Source organism: Wasmannia auropunctata, unplaced genomic scaffold (assembly GCF_000956235.1).
Source record: "Wasmannia auropunctata unplaced genomic scaffold, wasmannia.A_1.0 LD335988.1, whole genome shotgun sequence".
Taxonomy (NCBI): Eukaryota; Metazoa; Arthropoda; class Insecta; order Hymenoptera; family Formicidae; genus Wasmannia; species Wasmannia auropunctata.
The window spans coordinates 105,352-125,986 of NW_012026902.1; the positions used below are offsets into that span (position 1 = coordinate 105,352).

At 36.6% G+C, this 20,635-nt stretch overlaps 5 protein-coding genes across 5 annotated transcripts; 3 read left to right on the plus strand and 2 right to left on the minus strand.

The window, feature by feature from the left end:
- Nucleotides 1-1,367: 1,367 nt before the first annotated feature.
- Nucleotides 1,368-7,357, plus strand: LOC105454070 (WD repeat-containing and planar cell polarity effector protein fritz). The gene is made up of 15 exons (XM_011696417.1): nt 1,368-1,649; nt 1,724-1,853; nt 1,945-2,122; nt 2,191-2,384; nt 2,470-2,570; nt 3,301-3,415; nt 3,530-3,739; nt 3,849-4,012; nt 4,101-4,205; nt 4,276-4,484; nt 4,573-4,696; nt 4,763-4,932; nt 5,008-6,830; nt 6,922-7,051; nt 7,151-7,357. The coding sequence occupies exons 1-15, from the start codon at nt 1,567-1,569 to the stop codon at nt 7,234-7,236; spliced, it is 3,822 nt and encodes a 1,273-aa protein (XP_011694719.1). The 5' UTR covers nt 1,368-1,566; the 3' UTR covers nt 7,237-7,357.
- Nucleotides 7,358-7,402: 45 nt separating this feature from the next.
- LOC105454071 lies at nt 7,403-8,754 on the minus strand. The gene is made up of 4 exons (XM_011696418.1): nt 8,467-8,754; nt 8,224-8,313; nt 8,015-8,148; nt 7,403-7,941 (listed from the first exon to the last, which is right to left on the minus strand). The coding sequence occupies exons 1-4, from the start codon at nt 8,488-8,490 to the stop codon at nt 7,656-7,658; spliced, it is 534 nt and encodes a 177-aa protein (XP_011694720.1). The 5' UTR covers nt 8,491-8,754; the 3' UTR covers nt 7,403-7,655.
- A 122-nt stretch (nt 8,755-8,876) lies between these two features.
- On the plus strand, nt 8,877-11,843 carry LOC105454073 (conserved oligomeric Golgi complex subunit 8). Its single transcript, XM_011696422.1, has 9 exons — nt 8,877-9,506; nt 9,609-9,680; nt 9,763-9,887; nt 9,990-10,265; nt 10,379-10,592; nt 10,693-10,853; nt 10,931-11,206; nt 11,270-11,458; nt 11,531-11,843. The coding sequence occupies exons 1-9, from the start codon at nt 9,452-9,454 to the stop codon at nt 11,690-11,692; spliced, it is 1,530 nt and encodes a 509-aa protein (XP_011694724.1). The 5' UTR covers nt 8,877-9,451; the 3' UTR covers nt 11,693-11,843.
- Nucleotides 11,844-12,062: 219 nt separating this feature from the next.
- On the minus strand, nt 12,063-14,763 carry LOC105454072 (T-complex protein 1 subunit gamma). The gene is made up of 4 exons (XM_011696421.1): nt 14,557-14,763; nt 14,398-14,459; nt 12,860-13,997; nt 12,063-12,755 (listed from the first exon to the last, which is right to left on the minus strand). The coding sequence occupies exons 1-4, from the start codon at nt 14,591-14,593 to the stop codon at nt 12,340-12,342; spliced, it is 1,653 nt and encodes a 550-aa protein (XP_011694723.1). The 5' UTR covers nt 14,594-14,763; the 3' UTR covers nt 12,063-12,339.
- Nucleotides 14,764-15,006: 243 nt separating this feature from the next.
- LOC105454074 (phosphatidylinositol 3-kinase catalytic subunit type 3) lies at nt 15,007-19,170 on the plus strand. Its single transcript, XM_011696423.1, has 10 exons — nt 15,007-15,405; nt 15,689-15,883; nt 15,950-16,379; nt 16,453-16,548; nt 16,633-17,241; nt 17,333-17,805; nt 17,900-18,088; nt 18,166-18,341; nt 18,422-18,496; nt 18,590-19,170. Exons 1-10 carry the CDS (start codon nt 15,332-15,334, stop codon nt 18,988-18,990), a joined length of 2,718 nt encoding a protein of 905 aa, XP_011694725.1. The 5' UTR covers nt 15,007-15,331; the 3' UTR covers nt 18,991-19,170.
- Nucleotides 19,171-20,635: the final 1,465 nt, after the last annotated feature.

Sequence of the window (20,635 nt, forward strand, 5' to 3'; positions counted from 1 at the left end):
TCGCAAGCTTGTTACGACAGCCAATCCGAAACATTGATTTCAAAATGCAAGCTTCAGATTGGCTGTCGCAACAAGCTTGCGATCGACTTGCAACTAATGTAGAACCGGCTTAAGGCGGGGTTTACATAAAGACGTAGACGTAGACACAAGAAATTGGGAAGATATGATTGGATATGGAAAAATAGGAACGGCGAGTAACCTCTCTCATGATTGGCTGGACGTAGAAAAATATTAAAATTTTCATATTCTACATCCTACGTCTATACGTCTACGTCTCTATGTAAATTGCGCTTTCTACGTCCTACGTCAATACGTCTACGTCTCTATGTAAATCGCGCTTAAGACTGAAGTTCCATGAGGCATATTTGCTGCGTACGCGTAATCGCGTAACCAATCAGAAGCTTGGCGAGATACGCGAAACAAAAACTGCAGGTTGTTTCTGATTGACTACACGGTTACGTTATACGCGGCAAATATGCCTCAGGGCAAATTCACACCTTGACAGAAAAGCGGAAAAGAGAAAAGCAGAAGCCAATCAGAACTCGCGTTGGTAGCAAGAAAAGCAGAAAGCAAAAACTATTAACTACCAATCGTAATTGGTTAACGACCAATCGCGAGTTCTGATTGGCTTCTGCTTTTTTGTCAAGGTGTGAATTCGCCCTTAAGTGCCAAAGCGCCGGTGTCTGCATGAGAATCCAGCTTTAAAGAGTCGCGAAATAACGCAAGAAAAACTTTTTTCCCTCTAGCCTATCTATAATTACGTCTCCTTATTCTTACTTCATGCATGATACATTATGAGCATGATGCGCTTTGGGGAACGCAGCTAAAGTTAGGTCGGGCAACGCCATTTTTCAGCAAAAATCGGAAATAGCGAACATTATCACATTATTATATTAGCCATGTTGGCTGTGTTGTAAAATAACATATGTGTTACAAAATAACGTATATTCACTTATAGACACATGGGCAGCTAAATACAAATGTCAAAATTGATTATTAAAGTGTTTTTTTTTTGTGAAATTTGGTATTAGATAAAAAAATTAATAATAACATATTAATTGATAATGGCATTTGACCATGGCTATTTTCGGGCTTTATTGAAAAATGCCGGCACCACCAATCAAAATTGGATTCGTTATTTCGCATTCTTAACTAGCTCTTTTACATTTTGATTTGGTAATCGAAAACGCTATTAATCGCGGGCATGACTTCTCTTGGCAAGCCAATCAGAAGTTGCCCTTAGTTACCAAGTGCTACACTTACTAGCACTTGGTAACTAAGTGCAACTTCTGATTGGTTTTCTATCTTTCCGCATTCCACTGTTCCGCTCCAATGTGAATCCTCCTTTAATGACATCGCTTATACTTTATAGAAGTACATAAGATATTAGATAGGTTATTAAGGTTATGGAATTTCTTGGAGTCTTACGAAAATGTAACCTTTCGTATAATTGTATATTATTATTTATATACAAATTTGTTGAGTGTGTCGCTCGCGCGTACATGCTCATGATATTTTGTATATATATATATCTTCGTAATATATTGAATAATAATATACTTTATAATGTTTACGTTAACGGGAGAAATAAACTTTTGGACTTTTGACGACAATGTAAACATAGAAGTCACGGATTTCGGTGCATTTAAGTAAAAAATCATTTTATTAATTTTGAGATTCCACTATTACTATTGCAACAATTTAATTGCCCCTGATTTTTTAGATATCACGATAAACGTATCGATGGCGTGTATGAAGAAGGTAAAAGATCATATTGTCAAGAGCGTGGTATGACTTACGTGCCAGAAAATAAAAAGGGAAACAAATTGAAACACTCTGTAAAATATTTAGAGGTATGAAAAATCATTACACTGTTCCTTATTCCGATTGAATTTCGTAAAGAATATATTTTAAAATTTTTATTATTGTTATTATTATGTTTAGGATCAGATCAGAGATAATTCTGTAATTTATTGTCAATGGCACGATGATTCTGTTGCACAATTAATGCTTAGCAATGGCTTACTGGTGCAAATACAAGTTTGCCTCTTTAGCGGTGACGTTCAAGAAATTAATTTCGACAAATATCTCGTAGGAAAACTATCCGAACATATATCTGATGGTAATGCTATTATTTTTTGCCAGAAATTACTTAATGTACACGAAAAATAATATTTTACCTTATTGCAGTAATTATTACAAAAAGTCATTTGGTTTGTACGTACAATGATAATCTAGTGACACTGGTACATTTTACAAAATCTAAAACACACATCTTTGATAAGATCAACAAGTTGGAACCCAAATTAATTACAACAGACTTATTTATACCTAATGGACGTAGATTAGATAAGAAGATTCAAGTAAATAAGTCTGCTAATTTGGTAAATTGCTTCTATAAATAATTTTTTTTTAATTGCAAGTAGAAAATGTTATAGACAATCTGTAAGAAATGACGCGTTTTTACAGATATTAATTTGGCGAAAGTCTACAATGAACGAAGTTTATCCTTGGAGTCCTGCTGTAAAGCAATATCATCGAGCGAACATGCATCTCTTTCGACTTACAGGGTATGAGATTAACATAGCTAAATTCAAGAGCAAATTCCTTTTATCGTTCTCCTTTTTAGCACTTACAATTTTTTGCGCGTGTATATGTATTTTTATTTGTTTGATCATCCTGACTGTTATCTTCTTCTCTTTATTGATTTCCTTGTTCCCATCCTTGTCTGTATGTTTTATCTTTTTACATAAATTCCGATGTTTCTTCTTGTGCAGTTCCCACGAATCTCTTTTATATCGAGACTGATAATTCTTTGGCATTGCTTCCAGTAATTTTATTTGGCAAATCTAAAGTGCCCTTTTTTGTATAGTATATTTTTTTTATTTAAATTATATATTGTATATATCAAAAATTTTAAAGAATTTTATGATATTTTTGGGGGAGTTTTAAATAATTTAGATTTTTTTTTAATTTTACTACATATGCAATATTAATTTTGTACAAACTCTCATGGCAAGCATTCAACTTTTTCGACGTTATCTAGTATATGTCCATCTAGTATATCATCCGCAATAAATTTTGCAGTGACACAATGTCTGGCCAATTGGGATGCCATTTATAAACGTCCCAATTTCCCAACCTTTTTGGAGCAAATGCATCTGTCCATTCAATGGCCATGCCATTACTGACAATACATTTTTGTATAATTTTTTTTTCTAAATCAATTATAAATCCTGTATGCACAAACACTGTTGTGATACGTAAAAATGAATGGATTTAATAATTGAATATTTTCAGAACAAAGTTAGAATTGTTATGTTACATACGCACTGAATTTGATCCTTTGTGTATTACGTTTGATGCATGCGATGATAATATTATTCATTCTGTAGAACAAAAAGTCTCAAGGAAGGTAATTATAGCTTATAATTCCATGTTTCAACAAATTTACTATATTGAATATGCTATATTAAAAGAGAAAATATATGTATATTAATAAATTTGAATATTATAATGTAACACGTAGGGAGAAGTTACCGTAGAATGGCGTACGTATGAAGTCTCTCGGCAGAATAAATTAAAAAGGATTGCTGTGATTTCGGTGCCATTACCAACGCATACCAGTTGCGTGAGATTTTCACCTAATCAGGAATTATTACTTCTATGTTGCATTGATGGTACTATTATGATGTACGATCAAATAAAATCGACAAGCACCAGTGTAAAAGCAGCTTTTGTAAGTTTTAGCTACGTGTGCGTGTGCACGCGTGCGTATGTGTGTGCTATGAGAAGATGCGTTGTGAAGAGATTGATAATTTTCTTTATTTTCTCTTTTCCTCTTCAAGATACCTACTTTAGTCGCTTGGCATAGCGACGGTATAATATTTGTGGTAGGCAATGACAGAGGTCAATTTCAACATTTTGACATCACTTTAATGTGTATCAAAAGCCAGACATTAAGCGATGAAGCAACGCCAGCGCATATTCTCGACTTGTCATCATATTTTAGGTAACAAATAATGAAATAATTAATCGGTAGAACATGACTATAAAACTTGATTAACACATAAAATATAATAATTATCCAACACACACAGGAATCAGCATGCCTTGCTACATATGGAATGGAACAAGAAAAGCGATCCAAAACAGATTCGTTACTACAATAATGGCAATTCTTTATTTTTGTTACTTTTTGAACGGTAAGGATCTATCTTATATGTGCAACATGACCGATAGAAATTTATATGACAATTTATTCTGCATTAACAGAGGACCGATTGGCGTTATTAAAATGATCGAAGGCGATACTCTCTCCGGGGACGAATTAGTCAGAAGGTATTTGTCAGAGTCTCGAGCGGAACAAGCGACTTCCTTGCTATTGTCGATGAACTGGGATACGCATCCACGTGTGTGCATGCATTCGCTCAATCAAATCTTAAATTATTTGTTCAAATTACCGTTAACAACGGAACGCGAAGGTAAAATAAAATTTCATTATTCTTACAATCTGACGGTTAATTGAGAAATTATTTACGAATGATTAAAAAACTTAATCTGATCTAATAGGTCTGATACAGAATGCACTGGGCAGTTTCCACGTACCTATTAAACCAATAAGCCAAGCTGTCGAAGAAGAGTATGGGGATGAAGTAAGAGATTTGACGAGGCGATTTTTCCATCATTTATTAAGGTAACACAATACGTGTTGATACGTGAATCTAAAATTTAATTAATCTAACGATTATGATTTTTGTAGATATAAGATGTTTGAGAAGGCTTTCCGGCTAGCTATTGATTTAAATGATCACGATCTCTTTATGGACATACATTTTTACGCTGTGGTTTTGAATGATATGGAATTGGCAACTGCAGCCAAGGAGAAAGCTGAAAGTATTCTAAGCAGATCGAACAGTTGCAGTGGCTCGCGTAAGAATTGACAAATCTTTGCCAAAAAATTTAGGAAGCTTTAAACACACCCTGTCTATCTAAAAATTTTTATAGATTCTACGTGTTCGAGAACATCATGCTCTATATGTTCCGATTCAAGCAATGAGAAGGGAGAAGAGGAGGAAGAAGAGACCGAAGAAGTGGAAGAAGAGGAGGAAGAGGAGGAAGAGGAGGAGCAGGAGGAAGAGGAGGAGGAGGAGGAGGAGGAGGAGGAAGAGGAGGAGATGGTGATAGTGGAGGAGCAAGAGGAAAAGGAAATAGAAACAACATATAGCGAAGAGAGCGAAGATTCTCAGAAAGAAAAACGACTCAATCTAAAACGGTCGAGAAAACGTCATTACAGAAAAACCTCCGGCTCAAGTCAAATCCCACCCTTACCAGTTGTTCATCCTCATCATACCGCGAAGAACACACTTTGTGCATACAATAATATTCCGTCCACTACTAAGACTGACTACATCTTAGTACCTTCGTCCTTTGACACTTCTGATAATATTTTAACAACTTCGTTTAATCACTCTTCGCACATTTCGAGCCCATTTCTAGCATCGACTTCTTTTAATAAAACATACAGTACACATTCAAATATTACACCGACTAGCACGGCAAATGTCATTAGTAGTTCTCAAGTGTTTAACAATGCGACGACAGATGACTTGATGACTACGTCATTCGGCAGTATTTCTCTTACTGAATCGGAGGTAATAGTGAACGATCAGTCTAGTAACGATTTTGACGAGAGATTATTACTTAATGAGATACCATATTCCTTCACTAGTTCCGCCACTAACAAAGTAACAACTTGCGCGCAAGACGACAGCTTCATTTCTACTCCTTTTAATAAGCCAATATATGAATCAGAAGACATTCACTCTGATTATTTGACAAGCTGTTTAAATGTCGTTGACAATAATGTTATGTCGACATCATTTAGTACTCGAATCGCTAGCATTCCTATCTCGCACAGTAACTCTCTCAATGCACTAACAGCGAACAATAACTCTGAGACTTGTATGTTACGAAGCATGAAATCTTCAAAGATATCTGATAAATCATCAGCTAAAACTCTCATTGATACTAATACCCATACAACGGACCAATTGTCTCTGCGGGATAGTATTTGTAACAATCTGGTGTCTACTTCGTTTAATTATTTTGAAGGATGCGTAACTCCTGAAAGTAGCGACAGTACATTTCCCAACACGTTTAACATTGTCAATGATCAAGCCGTTAAATTACAACATTCGATAACAGAAGAAAAGGATATCGCTATTCCACCACCACCACCACCACCTTCTCTAATAAGTTCGTTTACTAATTACCTTCATGGTTTACCTAGAAAAAATTATCTTTTATCTGGAAACACTCAAGGTTTGTCAAATGTTAAAGAATCAGAAAAATTTGCATCGAGTAAAACACATGTGCCTTTGCGCATTTTACAGAAACAGAATTCCACAACGTCTAACATGCCCGAAAATCAGAAAACCTCTCTAGCTTTCAAAACATATAGATACAATTACGATTTAGATTACATACCATTTCGCGATACTTGCGACGACACAGACTTGCAACGTTCACAAACAGTTAGCAGATTTCCTTCGCGAAACTTTCATCCTAGCTATAGTATGCAGCACGAATTATTCGAAAATAGACACTCGTCAAGATCTTCCCAAAACAATACAAACGTTAATGCGAATAGAGAAACTAAGATGTTTTCTAACGTACCACCTCTGCCTGTAATTAATACATCTATCGTTAATTCAAAGATATGTTCCGCGTGTCCGTCATTCGCCGATACATCAAGTTCTCTCTCTAACGAAAAGCCAAAGGTGAAGTTTTCAGATACGGTCACTCACATACTAGTACCTACTGGTACAGTAAGTAGTTTTACAAGATATACATATCTATTATATATGTATGTATGTATGTATGAATATATGTATTTATATATACACACACACTTTACAGACTCAAGTATATAGACCGAAACGATCTACTGCACAAACATACATAACGGATCCTAAACGTGAACTAGCTGAAAGCCTTCCGCTTTGTTTGGGTAATGAGGATTACCTTAAAGATTTTCAACCATTATGTAGTAAGCATTTTACATTAATACACATCCCTTTTGTTAAGAACTTGACAAATGTGAATAACATGACTTTGCCTAATATTAATTGCCTTTGATATTTTGCAGAAGACAACGCAGACGGGAAGGTGAAAGAATGTCCGAAGACTGATGATAGTACAAAGATTAAAGTCGTGCATTTTGGTTTATTGTAAACCAATATATTAAAAGAAATAACGTAAATTGTGTGTATCTTCGAGGGGCTAGAAGAATAATAAAACAAAAGCCCAACGTTATTTATAATAAGAATTAAGTTATAATTTACTTATTAAAATGATTTTGCTTACTTTTAATTTAGTTATGATTAAGACATAATAAGAATAATGTACTAAAATAGTTTATTGAAATATTTTTATAAAATTTTTGTATACATTGTGTATAATTATCTTGGAAAAGTTAAAAGACACTTATTCACCAATTAATTTGATATATAACAATGGGTATAATTTTTTGAAGCTTTTATACTGTTTTATAAATTTACATGCTTGGCAAAAAAAAATACTTTTATATCAGTATACATATGTACAATGTTATTTGCACTTAAATCCTACATTAATTGCGACACAATGTATATTCAAGTTTTATTCTTTAATGTCTCTAACGTAGATTTCAAGTCGATCAATTCTTTGTCTGGTATATATCGCTTCCCTTCTACCACGGGATCGTAAATATTTACATTCAGACTAACACCTTGTGGTAAAGCTGCCTCCAATACCCTGATTAATACTGAACATTTGACGCAAGATACTTCTGACATTTGGATATTTCTTTCATAAACTTTAAGAGAGTACTCTGATACAATTGCTGTCGTTCCAGTTTTATACTTTTGAATCTTGAATTCTTGAGGTGGTAATGGCCAGCTAAAAGAGAATGCGAATTATATTAAAAAAAAAAAATTGAAAGTGACATCGGAAAAATCTAGTTCAAACTTACCCGTTGTCTACGTCAATCTGTATGATATCTGCCACCTTGTGTACAAAGGACTGGTAACATTCGAGCACAGGATAATCGTAGCCCCTAATTTGTACATTTATCATAGGTAGAAGTGGAAATTTTGATTTTCCTGTCTGTAAAAATTGAAAAACTAATGAAACGTTATGTATATGTTATGAATAAATGGGATTTAGAATCCTGAATATAACCTCTAAATAATCTGGCTCATATAGACTTCCGGTGTAGAATTTTGCCGACAAGATTTTTGTTGCGAGTGAACGTTGTCCGAGCACTGCGATCTAGAATAAAAAAAGCAATTGTCAAACGGTGTATCAATTGCATGTAATAAAATAAGAAAGAATGGTTCAATAATATAAATGTTTTTTCAGGTTATTTTGACGTTCGAAATTCACACATGCGAAGATTAACTCGATTGCAGAAATACGATATACCTGTTTGATCAGATTTAAAGCCATTTTCCATGCGGTAAAATAATTAGGCTGACAATTTTCAGGAAACTTAATTCATAAATCTAATTGAAATTCAATCAAGTCAGAAATTGTCACCAATTGTCACCGGTCTGAGGCGTCACGCGTCAGAGAGAAGCGTGAACTGCGTGAGAGCGGTCACCCCAGATTAAAGTTCGAGTCTTCGCTAAGTGGAGTTCGAATGCGCTATATAAGTGCAGAGAATAATCAATAAAATAATTAAATATATAAATCTCCGCTAAGTGGGATTTGAATCTCCACTAGTGTGAGGTTCGAATCTTCGCTAAGTGGGGTTTGAATCTTCGCTAAGTGGGCTATTCGAATGCGCGCGCGCGCGCTATAAATGCTACAAGTGCGGGAGCATAAATTCCGCTAAAATGTGGTTCGAGTCTCCGCTAAGTGGGGTTTGAACTGTTTGAAGTATAACTATATAACCTGCAAAGAGAAGTGTCCAGCCGCTCGAGGCTCGACTGGACTGCAAATAGGGTGAAATAGGGCTCTCGTCAGCTCTCTTGAATTACAGTTGAGACTCGAGTACCGACAGGCGACAGCCGACGGTCAATTTCCTCCTTCCTCCAGTCGATCAGCTGATTGCTCAAAGATGACGTTTGCGTTTCTCTGTGTGACGTGTCGTTTCATAGAAAATCTTCATAATAAATTAACCTAATGTTTACCAAATTTTTATAATACGTAGAAAGTTTATAATCGTCATACAAGGAGATTATTTTTTATAAAACATAGATCGATATAAAAGTCTGCTATTCTTTGTGCAGATAATTAGGTTAGGAAAGGTTATGAAAGGAGCCATTAAATTATACATGGTGTATCGAAGAAAAGTACATTCCTGGTATCTGCCACTTGTCCTCAATAATCCGCGGAATAATATTTTTTTCTATTGAACACAAATGCATTAACAGCCGATGTTATACAATTTGTTTGTAAAAAAATCATGGATATCGAGACGGAAAACGTGATAAATCTAATATTTCCAGAAGGTATCCCAGGTAAGATTAATTTTGTTGATTTTTTACATTTCATTGTTAATGCATTGTTGTTTAATAATATATTTATACGTATATGTATATTTTATGCAACTGCCATTTCAGAATCCTGGAAAGAAAATCCCAATTTTTATCAGTATCTCTCAAAACTTGGAGGCTTCGATGTAGATCAGCTAAGTATGAATATCTTAATTATCTGTTTAAATTTTACGTTATACATAAGTGAAATGCAGATTTATGCCACGTGAAAAATTTTCAGGTAAGGAACCTGATCATTTATCTGACGAGAAAAACGCCGTGCTTCAGACTACACAAAAATTGGTCTTTGCAAACTATAAAACCTTTATTCAAACAGCAGAAAGCTCACGAGAAATACTTAATCATGTAATTTCCAAAAAATATAGGCTATAAAGTGTATACACACGCACGCGCGCGTATTTGTGCAGAGATTTTTACTATTAACAAATCATATTTTTTTACTTTTAGTTCAATGAGACCGAAAGCCGTCTTGATAAACTCGTACAAAAGATCCCAGAATTTGTAGGGAAATGTCAATCCTTTTGCGATACTTCAAAGGATATTAATGCGCATCGAAGATTAAATAGTTTAACGCTAACGCGAAATGCAGAGCTACTCGAAATTCTCGAGATGCCCCAATTAATGGAATCATGTTTGAGAAGCAATCAATATAACGAAGCATTGGAATTGTCTCAATACGCTCGTCAATTGGGAATGAAGCATGGGGATATTCCTATAATTTTGGTATAAACTTGGCAAAATTTCTTTACGCATAAGCTCTCTCTTTGGTGAGAGCTTATGCATCCTCCTCCCCTCTCTCTTCCCCCGTACATATATTTTTTTTATTAATATTTCAGTCCATAGTAGCAGAGATCGAAAGCAGTTGGTCGGGTATGGTAGGACAAGTAGTTGGCTCTCTTAGAGGGGATCTACCGCTTCCAAGATGTCTTCAGCTTGTAGGTTTGTTACGGTCCATGGATGCATTTACTGAATCAGAACTTCGTATAAAATTCCTTCAAGCGAGAGACAGCTGGCTTCAAGGCTTGCTGAATGCAATACCGAAGGACGATCGTAAGAGGATTTTCTTTAAATTACAATACAATACGATACAAAAGCTGAGTAAATCAAACCGCAAAGAAAATTACATTTTACGCGTATGCCTTTTACACAGCTAATCTTCACATGACCAAAACGATAGAATTATCCAGGATACACTTGTTCAATATAATAACTCAGTACAAAGCTATGTTTAACGACGATGAATTAGTCATTCCCGGTCGCGACTTGACGCTAAATGAATCCGCGATATTTTATCATTGGCTGGAGGAGAAGGTAGGTTTGTGAACAGACAATGCACACAGATATAACGTAAACGGAAATGTGATTAAGGGGTTTTTTCTTTTTTCTAGATATCGCAATTTCTTGCTACGCTAGAGCAGGACTTGCCAAGTGTAACGTCTATAGATACAATTTTGGGTCAGTGTACATACTTTGGATTATCATTCAGTCGAGTAGGTGTCGACTTTACTGGCCGAATGTCGGATATATTTGTACGAGTTATCGGTGAAAGATTTGAGCAGAGCGTTCGTAGAACAACTCGAAAGTTTGAGAAAGATATGGAAACATTTACGTTGATTAACAAAACGCAACGACTTGATGTAAAAACAGAGACTTGTTTTAATTCTGTAAGTATATAAAATTGTATCTTCAAAGTTTTCATTGACTTACAATTACAGCTGTTTTTATAGGAAAATCCGCCTGAACAACTGGTAGAATTTTATCCTCTGGCCGAGTACTGCAACGGGATAATAGCAGCGTTCAATGAATTGAGACTCTGTGCACCAGTGGCACTTTCTGCTTTATGCACGAAATTATTGCAAGAGTCGTTGCATAATGTGGCGAGAGCCATGTTGGTATTTTACAAGCAAGAGCAGCAAGTGGGTTGTCATTATGTCACGTAATATTTTTACTCAACTAAACTCGATATTTTACCAGGATGTATGTCGTAGGCATTTGCTGTCGCGGAACGAGAAAACATGATTAAGTTCACAGAATGTTTGAGCGAACAATTAATACCTTATATACAGTATTGTATACACGCGATTTTTCCACCTGTCCAAATTGCAAAACATTTAGGAATATCAGTCAGTGTACTTCAGAAAGAGGTATGAACGAAACATAAAACTGGCACAAAAGAATGGATATATGTAATGACGTGTAAAATAATTTACAGGAGATGACATATTTAAATAAGCGGAGTATAGTAGAACCTGTGGCTGTACTATTGCCTATTAGAAAAGATTCTTTGGCTTCCAAGTTATGTACGTCTAATATACAACCATTAACGTCACATGATGCAAAGAATCCTTCCATCGAAACGTCTCTACCAATAAAAACTGTGGATTTGAACTCAAAGATTATCGCAACAGAAAAATCAAAAGAGAACGAAATTATTCAACAAGGGACAATACAGAAGCGCGATGTGCAAAATTCACAGAATTTCACCGATAACATAAAAAGTATCGTATAACGTATTTGATATAAAGATCAAAATATTTAATTGTAAATTTGGACATGATGGCTTACCATTCTGTTTGTGTCTGTATGTGTGTGTGCGCGCGCGCGCGCGCGAGGTAGTGTAAATAAAAAGGTTTTTTTTATTACAATCGAGACGCACTTGTCTTTTTATTCTATTTTTTTTCTTTTTTTTTTGAAAAAGCATACATAGGATAAAAATTTGACAAACACGCGAAAGTGCAAAATAATTGAATCTTGAAAGTGTAAAGCAATTAGGCTTAAATATGGATATCGAAAATATTTATTCTTTCATAGACTCTTCCGTAACTTGACTCGGCTGTCCCATTTCGTTCTCATTTTTCTTCTTTTTACTTCCGGAAACGATATCATCTATTCTCAATAATAGGATAGCTGTCTCGATTGCTGTTTTATACGTCTGTAATTTTACGGACAATGGTTCCCATATACCGCGTTCCTTCATATCGACCAATTTTCCCGTTTCTCCATCAATGCCCCAAGTAGTTCCCTCTGTCGCGTGCTTAGCGCGCAACGCCGTTAGAGTTCTGATAGTATTTGCACCGCAGTTTTGCGCCAGCGTCCTAGGAATGATCTCCAAAGCCTGTGCGATCGCTTTATACGGCCATTGTTCCACACCTGCGAGACCTGCCGCCTTTTCCGTCAAGAGCCGGGACACTGCCATTTCCACTGCTCCACCACCTATCAGGGGAGGAGGAGAAGAAAGAGAGAAAAAAGGAAAGATATACATAAGAGAGATCTAAACAATTCGATTGAAAAATAAAACAACAGCAAATTTTACGCACCTGGTACAAGCTTTGGATCGATAAGAAGATTTCTGGCAACGTGCAGTGCATCCTGCAAATTTCTCTCAGTCTCATTCAAGATATCTTTACTAGCACCTCTCAGAATAATGGTACAAGCTTTAGGATCCTTGCATTCCGTGATAAAACAGAAATAATCGTCACCGAGTTTCTTGATTTCGAAAAGGCCAGCTCCAGTGCCAACGTCCTCTTCCTTCAGTTCTTCGGTACGATTGACGACGGTAGCACCGCAGGCACGGGCAATTCTGTTAATGTCGCTCTTTCGTAACCTACGTATCGCGGATATGCCCGCTTTCACGAGATAATGCTGAGCGAGATCTGATATACCCTTTTCCGTTATCACGACATCCGGCTTCACTGAAATGACATCCTCACAGATTTTCTTCACATGTTCCTCCTCTAGTTCCAAAATCTTTGTGAAATCAACATCTTTCATTATCTCTATATTCGTCTGAGATTCGCCCTTTTTGTACTCCAAAGGACAATCCAAAAGTACTATTCTTGGATCTTTGATGTAACGTCGCATTTTCGGATGTGTCACGTCCTTGTTGATCATCACACCCTTCAGAACAGTACTATCCTCTATCGTACCACCGGGTATCTTCTCCACCTTGGCATAACGTTTGATATCAATCTCCCGCCTGCCATTCTCCTCAAGCATCACCGTATGAACAGCGTCCAGGGCGATTTGGCAGGCCAATTCGGACCAACGTCGGATAAATTTAGTGCCTGTACAGGAGTTTATCACTTGGACCAGTTTACTTTTGTCGCTGCAATCTAAATCGATGCTGACTTGTTCATTAAGAATCGTGACCATGTCTTCCAAAGCCTGACGGTATGCTCTTATGATGACAGTGGGGTGCATGTTCTGCTCCAAGAATGGTTCAGCTGTAGCCAAGATCTCGCCCGACAGAACAATGACCGAAGTGGTACCGTCCCCTACCTCTTCATCCTGAGTCCTAGCAATTTCTATCATGGACTTTCCTGCAGGATGCTGCACGGTGATCTCGCGTAGAATCGCGTTTCCATCATTTGTCATTACGATGCCACCCATCGGATCCATCAACATCTTCAACATGGCTTGTGGACCTAGACATGTCCTGATAACATCGGCGATTGCCTGTGTACGAAAATAAGAATAAATAAGAATAAAAACTCGTTAAATATCTTCTTCACGAGAGACGTAGTCAAGTTGATCAATCGAATGAGATTACCAATACCATCGTTTGTCGACTCGAAAAGTTACGCCATAATTGTATTATAATTGAATTTACAGATTTCTTGCAAAAAAAAAAAAAATTTTTTTTCACTGCGAATTAACTCGTACGAGGGGGAGCTTATGTTTAAGTTAATAATACGCGATAAGAGAGAATCGCAATGCGAGAGAGTCAATAATATACTCGACACGAATCCCTCTGCCTTTTCGCAAAGCCGCACGTGGGCGTGTACCTCGTGGAAATCACGAGGAATGCCTTATAAGGCGACAAGTATATTGCTGGCGCAATAGATTAGACGCTCACCTTGCCCGCCTGGATATTCTCTCTCTGCACCTTTCTGCCAGTGTCGCGCTTCGTGTTCTGGCCTGCGATAATTAAAACGTTCATCATGATTAATAAGTCGACTCGTATACATGCGATCGGCCGAAACAAGCGACAAACGAAAGATCGACTTTGACTTACTGAGAACTACAATTGGTGCCGCACCCGGTCCAAACATCGTGTTTTTCCTTTGTTGTTGTACGTTTTTTCCTTGTTATTCACAATATCACCGATTGGCGTGTACACGACTTTAACTTTTCCAGAAAAGGATGAGGAACAAACGCTAACAAACGCTAACCAACGCAGTCTTTAAGATAGAGAAGCCGCGTGAAAGGCGCAAAGTCCCACGAGCATGAATAACATACATTTTATAGAGTTGTCATTTGATTTCAACTGAATGCAGCCACTTGGATAACAAAACAATATTTGTGTGATATTTATAATTTACGCAAGTGAAATAAAGTAAAAAGTTGCATTTTATACGTGTAAAATTATATTGCGTACATAAAATGCAGTTTTTAGTTTTTCAATTAAAAATTGACTTTACCTTTGGTAACGTAGCGCTCTTCAATACCGACAATTCAATACTGACGTTGCCGACAATGCCGACATTGCACAGTCTAGTTTCGCGTGAAATAATTATCTAATATAACTGGATAAATTAAATCGTGCACCGCGGTGCAGCACCGGACGATACGATTTGATTTTCCATGAATAACATATGTACATACGCAATATTTACGCGCACTGGTTTATTACGTATATATATTTTTCTTTATAATATGTAAGTGCCTAACCTAACCAATACGAATCGAAACAGTATGGAGGTTATGGAGTAATGCGGATTGCGGACGTCATGTACATACACAGTCTCGGAGATGGATACGCGATAAGCTTTTAATTATTTGACATCGACATGATGGAGAATACGAGCGATAAGTTTTTTTATGTCTATAGTTCTTCTTTAGATACCAGGATACAAATTAAGATGTAAGTCTGATTTTATATCGTCTTATATCTATTATTGTATCGTGTAACCAAAGTGAGGTTATCACACGATAAGAACATCTTAAGCATTTTTCGGTTTGACGCAAACACATCCATTAATTATGCTGACGTGAAATAATCGGATTAGAGTAGATTAACGTGCGTGCGTGCGTGCGTGTGTGTTGAAACATTCGGTCTTTATCTTTTAATACGGACTGCAGATTGCATACGTAATTGGCAGTCTTTGGAGATATGACGTAAGACATTGGCTCTAATTATTTGACAGAGGTACGTTAGAGGGCAAGAGGCACAGACCCGAGTACGACGAGCTCCTTCTAGACCCTTTACTCAAGTACTCGGGTTTATACGAGAGTGGTGGGATTCGTGGAGATCCAGCTGCGTCTCTGCAGGTATGGGCCGGTGGTAGACCCTTGGCCCTGCCTGTACATACAGCCTATAAGCACTTTACCACACGTTGGAAGTATGTTGTATTTTGCATTTACAATGCTATGCCATCTGCTTATTACTGACAATCAGATATTTTTAGCTGGAACCAGTGGATCTATCTGCCAATTTCCTATACGGATTTGCCACGCGACGCCCAGCTGTGCATAACCTTATATGATTGTGCGGGGCCTGGTAGACAGCTTCCAGTAGGTGGTACGACTATATCGTTATTTGGCAAGCATGGAGTGTATCGACAGGGCATGCTGGATCTTAGAGTATGGCCTGGGATAGAAGCCGATGGCAGTGTTCCAACCAGTACCCCAGGGAAAGCCAGAGATCATGGGAAAGAACAGATGCAAAGGCTCGCCAAGCTCGTTAAGAAACACAGAAATGGACAAATAAACAAAATTGATTGGTTGGATAGATTAACCTTCAGGGAGATTGAATTAATCAATGAGAGGGAAAAAAGAGCGTCGGAATACTTGTACTTGATGATAGAATTTCCAGAAGTGACGATGGATGGTGTACCGGTACGTATTAGCGCGCGCGCACTAAAATAATTTTTATGTAACAAGATAAATTAATGTATCTATTTTATTGTAGTATTCAATTGTATATTATGAAAAAGATGGCGACGAGGTCTTTCAACATAGATTACAGCCGGACGTTGTGACACTTCCAGACTATGAGATTTTACAAGTAAGGATTGGACGAGAAGAGAAATTAGTGATATATGCCGTAAACTTTCAGGTTTGAATAATAAACATTTTTTTTTTCTCCCAGGAGAACCTTGTGGAAGCAAAGCATCATAAATTGGCGCGTAGTTTACGTAGCGGTGGTAATACTCGCGAATTGAAACCTACTTCGACTGTGCGGGATGCCTTAAATACAGTATTGGGATATCCCCCGACAACCGCGCTTTCTACCGAGGAACAGGATTTGATTTGGAAGTATAGATTTTATTTGTCTAGTCAGAAGAAAGCGTTGACCAAGTTTGTTAAGTGTGTCAACTGGAAAGTCGCCGGTGAGGAACGCCAAGCCCTGGAGATGCTAGCTTTATGGGCCCCACCGGATTCTGAGGATGCTTTGGAACTACTAGGACCCGCGTTCACTCATCCGGCTATTAGGAGATACGCGATCAGCAGGCTTAATCAAGCTCCTGACGATGATTTAATGCTGTACTTGTTGCAACTGGTGCAAGCGTTAAAGTATGAAGATTTTGAAAGCATTAAGGCTGCTTATCAAGCAATGTTGAAGGAGAAGGAGGAACGAGTGGAGTCGAAAAATTGGAGCACTGAAAGATTGGAAAGAGCGGAGAAACTCGAGAAAACCGAAAAATTCGGAGATAAGGACATAAGAAGCAGCGATTCTACATCTACTCCGGTTACAACTGTGAGTCAACGTGATATCTCTATAGAATGTGCATAATTACGCTAATATCTGTTATGCCCTAGTGTAACCAGTGATTTACACTTATTTACAGTCTAGCGAATCGGAGAGTCAATTATCGGCGAGTCAAGAACCGCTCATGGATCTAGCATCGTTTTTAATTACTCGCGCTTGTCAGAACTCGATGTTGGCTAATTATTTCTATTGGTATCTCTCTATCGAGTGCGAGGATCAGACTGATCCAGCGATAAGCGCTAAACAAGATACACGAGTTCGGGAAATGTATGTTACCGTGATGAAAATGTTTTCCATGATGTTAGCGCAGGGGAATACCATCTGGCAAAAAAGAAGAGCATTTCTCTTACGACAGAAGGTGTTTATCGATCAGTTGGTGTTCCTGGTAAAAGCGGTGGCGCGAGAGAGCGGAAATCGAAAGAAAAAAACTGATCGATTGAGAACGTTACTCACGGATCCAGATCCAGCGTTCAAGATTAATTTTTCGAATTTCGAGCCGATACCTTTCCCTTTGGATCCGGAAATTTGTATCAAGGGAATTATCCCGGAAAAGTACACATTCAAATTGTTTAATCGTCATGATATTAACAACAATGTTTATATTACGCGTGTTATATTTATAAAATTCACTTTATTAATTTTATAGAGCAAGTCTTTTCAAGTCTGCGCTCATGCCATCGAAACTCACATTCTTGACGACAAATAATACCGAATATATTGCCATCTTTAAACACGGAGATGATTTACGGCAAGATCAATTAATTTTACAAACGATAGCGCTTATGGATAAGTTATTAAGAAGGGAAAATTTGGATTTAAAATTGACTCCGTATAGGTAAAACTTGTTATATTAATAATAACGAGCAATAATACTTAAGACTATGTATATCTAATGACTCGATCATTATTCAGAGTACTCGCAACAAGTACCAAGCATGGTTTTGTACAATTTATCGAATCTACAACGGTTGCGGAAGTACTGGCTAGTGAAGGATCTATATTGAATTTCTTTCGAAAACATCATCCTTCCGAAACCGGACCTTATGGAGTAGTACCTGAAGTTATGGATACGTATGTTCGCAGTTGCGGTAAGCTAAACCAAAATCATACAACCTTATGAAAAACAAATAAATGACACATCATTTAAATGTTACTTCAAATTACGTAGCTGGTTATTGCATAATTACGTACGTATTGGGCGTCGGTGATCGCCACTTGGATAACCTGCTTCTCACAGCATCAGGTACGTACGTTCTCTCATTCGCTTTTGTCAGAGAGATTGTAATTTCTCTCTAATAGACATAAAAATAATTGCCCAATATTTTATAATTCGCAGGCAAACTCTTTCATATCGATTTTGGCTACATTTTGGGCAGAGATCCTAAACCTTTGCCTCCTCCGATGAAACTCAGCAAGGAGATGGTCGAAGCTATGGGCGGCATCGGTTCTGAACATTATCATGAATTCCGGAAGCAATGTTACACGGCATTCCTACATTTGCGTAGACATGCTAATCTGATATTGAATCTGTTTTCGCTGATGGTAGACGCCAGTGTGCCCGATATCGCCTTGGAGCCGGATAAAGCTGTGAAGAAGGTCCAAGATAAATTGCGACTGGACTTGAGCGACGAAGAGGCTGTGCACTATGTACACAATCTTTTAGATTTGTCGGTCACCGCGGTGATGGCTGTGCTGGTGGAACAACTTCACAAATTTGCGCAATATTGGAGAAAGTAATTGGAAAAACGAAATCAATGTACAGCGAAATCATACAAATTGTGTTCCTTTCTAAACGGTTATTTCTAAAAGATTAGATCGTTATATTGTATATAAAACGACCACAGCGTGTTTGTATATTAATATAATTTATTGTATTTTGAAAATATTTTAGGTAATAAATCTTTCATAAGAATGTGATTATTTTCTTGCTCGATATTTTTCCAGCGAGTTCGATAAAGATTTTGTATCTCTGTAAGTGCTCTAAATTACAGTGCATATAATTATGTTCTAACACACACAAATTTACAGGCAAATTTATACAAAGAAAACATATTTATTTTATCAAAATTTTAATAAGCGCGCCTAACTGTGAAAATGTGCTACCATTTTTTTTTGTACTATTAAGGAATGTAAGCTTACCGTAATAGGATATCGATGGTAAAAAAGCAACAAAACATATTCATTGTACATGTAATCAGTTATGTAAATACTCGTATATTTATTTTATTCTTAATTACAAGTGTATGTGGTGCACACAATAGAAATAAATGTAAATAGATAATATTGTTAGCGTTGAAAATATTAGATTGTTATCGACATGTGAAACGCAGAGAAGAGCTACTTTACTCGTTAATTTATGCCATCATCACACTTTATGCCATTTATGAATTTAAAAATCAACAAATATATACTTAATCAATCTTACATCAGAAGAGCTTTTTTCTGTTTTTAATACAAAAAAATGTAGCTATATTATTTCATTTTGCAGTATTATATGCGTCTGTAAATATACACAATTTTAATATAACTTTCTTGATACATACGTACACTTATATACATATATATCAAAAAAATTCATAATTAATTATAGAACATTAACAATTCAGTTTACTCTTGAAGATTCTCAGATTTTTTCCTTATACGCTACGATATTATATCGAGCTATGTTTTGTGTGACATGAGAATACATCAATTTTTTATTTTCCAATATCAACATAATATGTACATACGCGTGACCATAATTAAAAACGCCACGAGAAATAAACACATTGATTTATTCTTGATAACGTGATTTATAACGTGAGATTATAATAAAGAATATAATTTTTTTTATGACATTTTGGTAAATCTGCCTTGCTCGAGGATTGCACAGAATAAAAATCCTCAAGAAACCATCTCCAGCATATTTTGCAATTACAATTTCTTCGCGTTTATAAACGTTCTCCACAGGCTAACTTAGGCACGTCTCAAACACGACAGATTTTGTAACAATTAAAATCTTTGCTCGAGCTCTTCATATCAGTCGCTTCATTAGCACACAAGGTACATTTTATATAAGTGAGATAATAAGCACATTTTTATTTCCTATATGTATATACACACACGCACATACGCACGAACGCGCACGCGCGTATGTATTTTATATATATATATATATATATACCTATATATATAAATATATTGTATTGCCTCTATAAACTAAAACATAAGCTAATATAGAATGACCCTCGTTTCGCTCAGAGCCTTACACATTCTATATCGCGATTCAAATCGCTATTTAAAAATTACACTGTTCACTGTTGAGCAAAGTGAGACACGGCGCAATTTATTATTGGGAAAAGTTAAAAAGTCTTTAAACGATAGATCGAAGGTCTCTCCGTTT

Excerpts from the sequence above, each read along its gene's own strand:
- LOC105454072 (XM_011696421.1), bottom strand. The coding sequence starts at position 14,593 with ATGTTTGGACCGGGTGCGGCACCAATTGTAGTTCTCA. Across the intron at positions 14,460-14,556 it reads GGCACCAATTGTAGTTCTCA|GCCAGAACACGAAGCGCGAC; the intron begins GTAAGTCAAAGT and ends TAATTATCGCAG. Across the intron at positions 13,998-14,397 it reads AGAATATCCAGGCGGGCAAG|GCAATCGCCGATGTTATCAG; the intron begins GTGAGCGTCTAA and ends TTTCGTACACAG.
- LOC105454073 (XM_011696422.1), top strand. The coding sequence starts at position 9,452 with ATGGATATCGAGACGGAAAACGTGATAAATCTAATATTTCCAGAAGGT. Across the intron at positions 9,888-9,989 it reads CACGAGAAATACTTAATCAT|TTCAATGAGACCGAAAGCCG; the intron begins GTAATTTCCAAA and ends TTTTACTTTTAG. Across the intron at positions 11,459-11,530 it reads TTTACAAGCAAGAGCAGCAA|GCATTTGCTGTCGCGGAACG; the intron begins GTGGGTTGTCAT and ends TGTATGTCGTAG.
- LOC105454074 (XM_011696423.1), top strand. The coding sequence starts at position 15,332 with ATGATGGAGAATACGAGCGATAAGTTTTTTTATGTCTATAGTTCTTCT. Across the intron at positions 15,884-15,949 it reads CACTTTACCACACGTTGGAA|CTGGAACCAGTGGATCTATC; the intron begins GTATGTTGTATT and ends AGATATTTTTAG. Across the intron at positions 18,342-18,421 it reads TACGTATGTTCGCAGTTGCG|CTGGTTATTGCATAATTACG; the intron begins GTAAGCTAAACC and ends CAAATTACGTAG.
- LOC105454070 (XM_011696417.1), top strand. The coding sequence starts at position 1,567 with ATGTTTACGTTAACGGGAGAAATAAACTTTTGGACTTTTGACGACAAT. Across the intron at positions 3,740-3,848 it reads CCAGTGTAAAAGCAGCTTTT|ATACCTACTTTAGTCGCTTG; the intron begins GTAAGTTTTAGC and ends TTCCTCTTCAAG. Across the intron at positions 4,206-4,275 it reads TTTTTGTTACTTTTTGAACG|AGGACCGATTGGCGTTATTA; the intron begins GTAAGGATCTAT and ends CTGCATTAACAG.
- LOC105454071 (XM_011696418.1), bottom strand. The coding sequence starts at position 8,490 with ATGGCTTTAAATCTGATCAAACAG. Across the intron at positions 8,314-8,466 it reads CTTTAAATCTGATCAAACAG|ATCGCAGTGCTCGGACAACG; the intron begins GTATATCGTATT and ends TTTTTATTCTAG. Across the intron at positions 7,942-8,014 it reads CAGATTGACGTAGACAACGG|CTGGCCATTACCACCTCAAG; the intron begins GTAAGTTTGAAC and ends ATTCTCTTTTAG.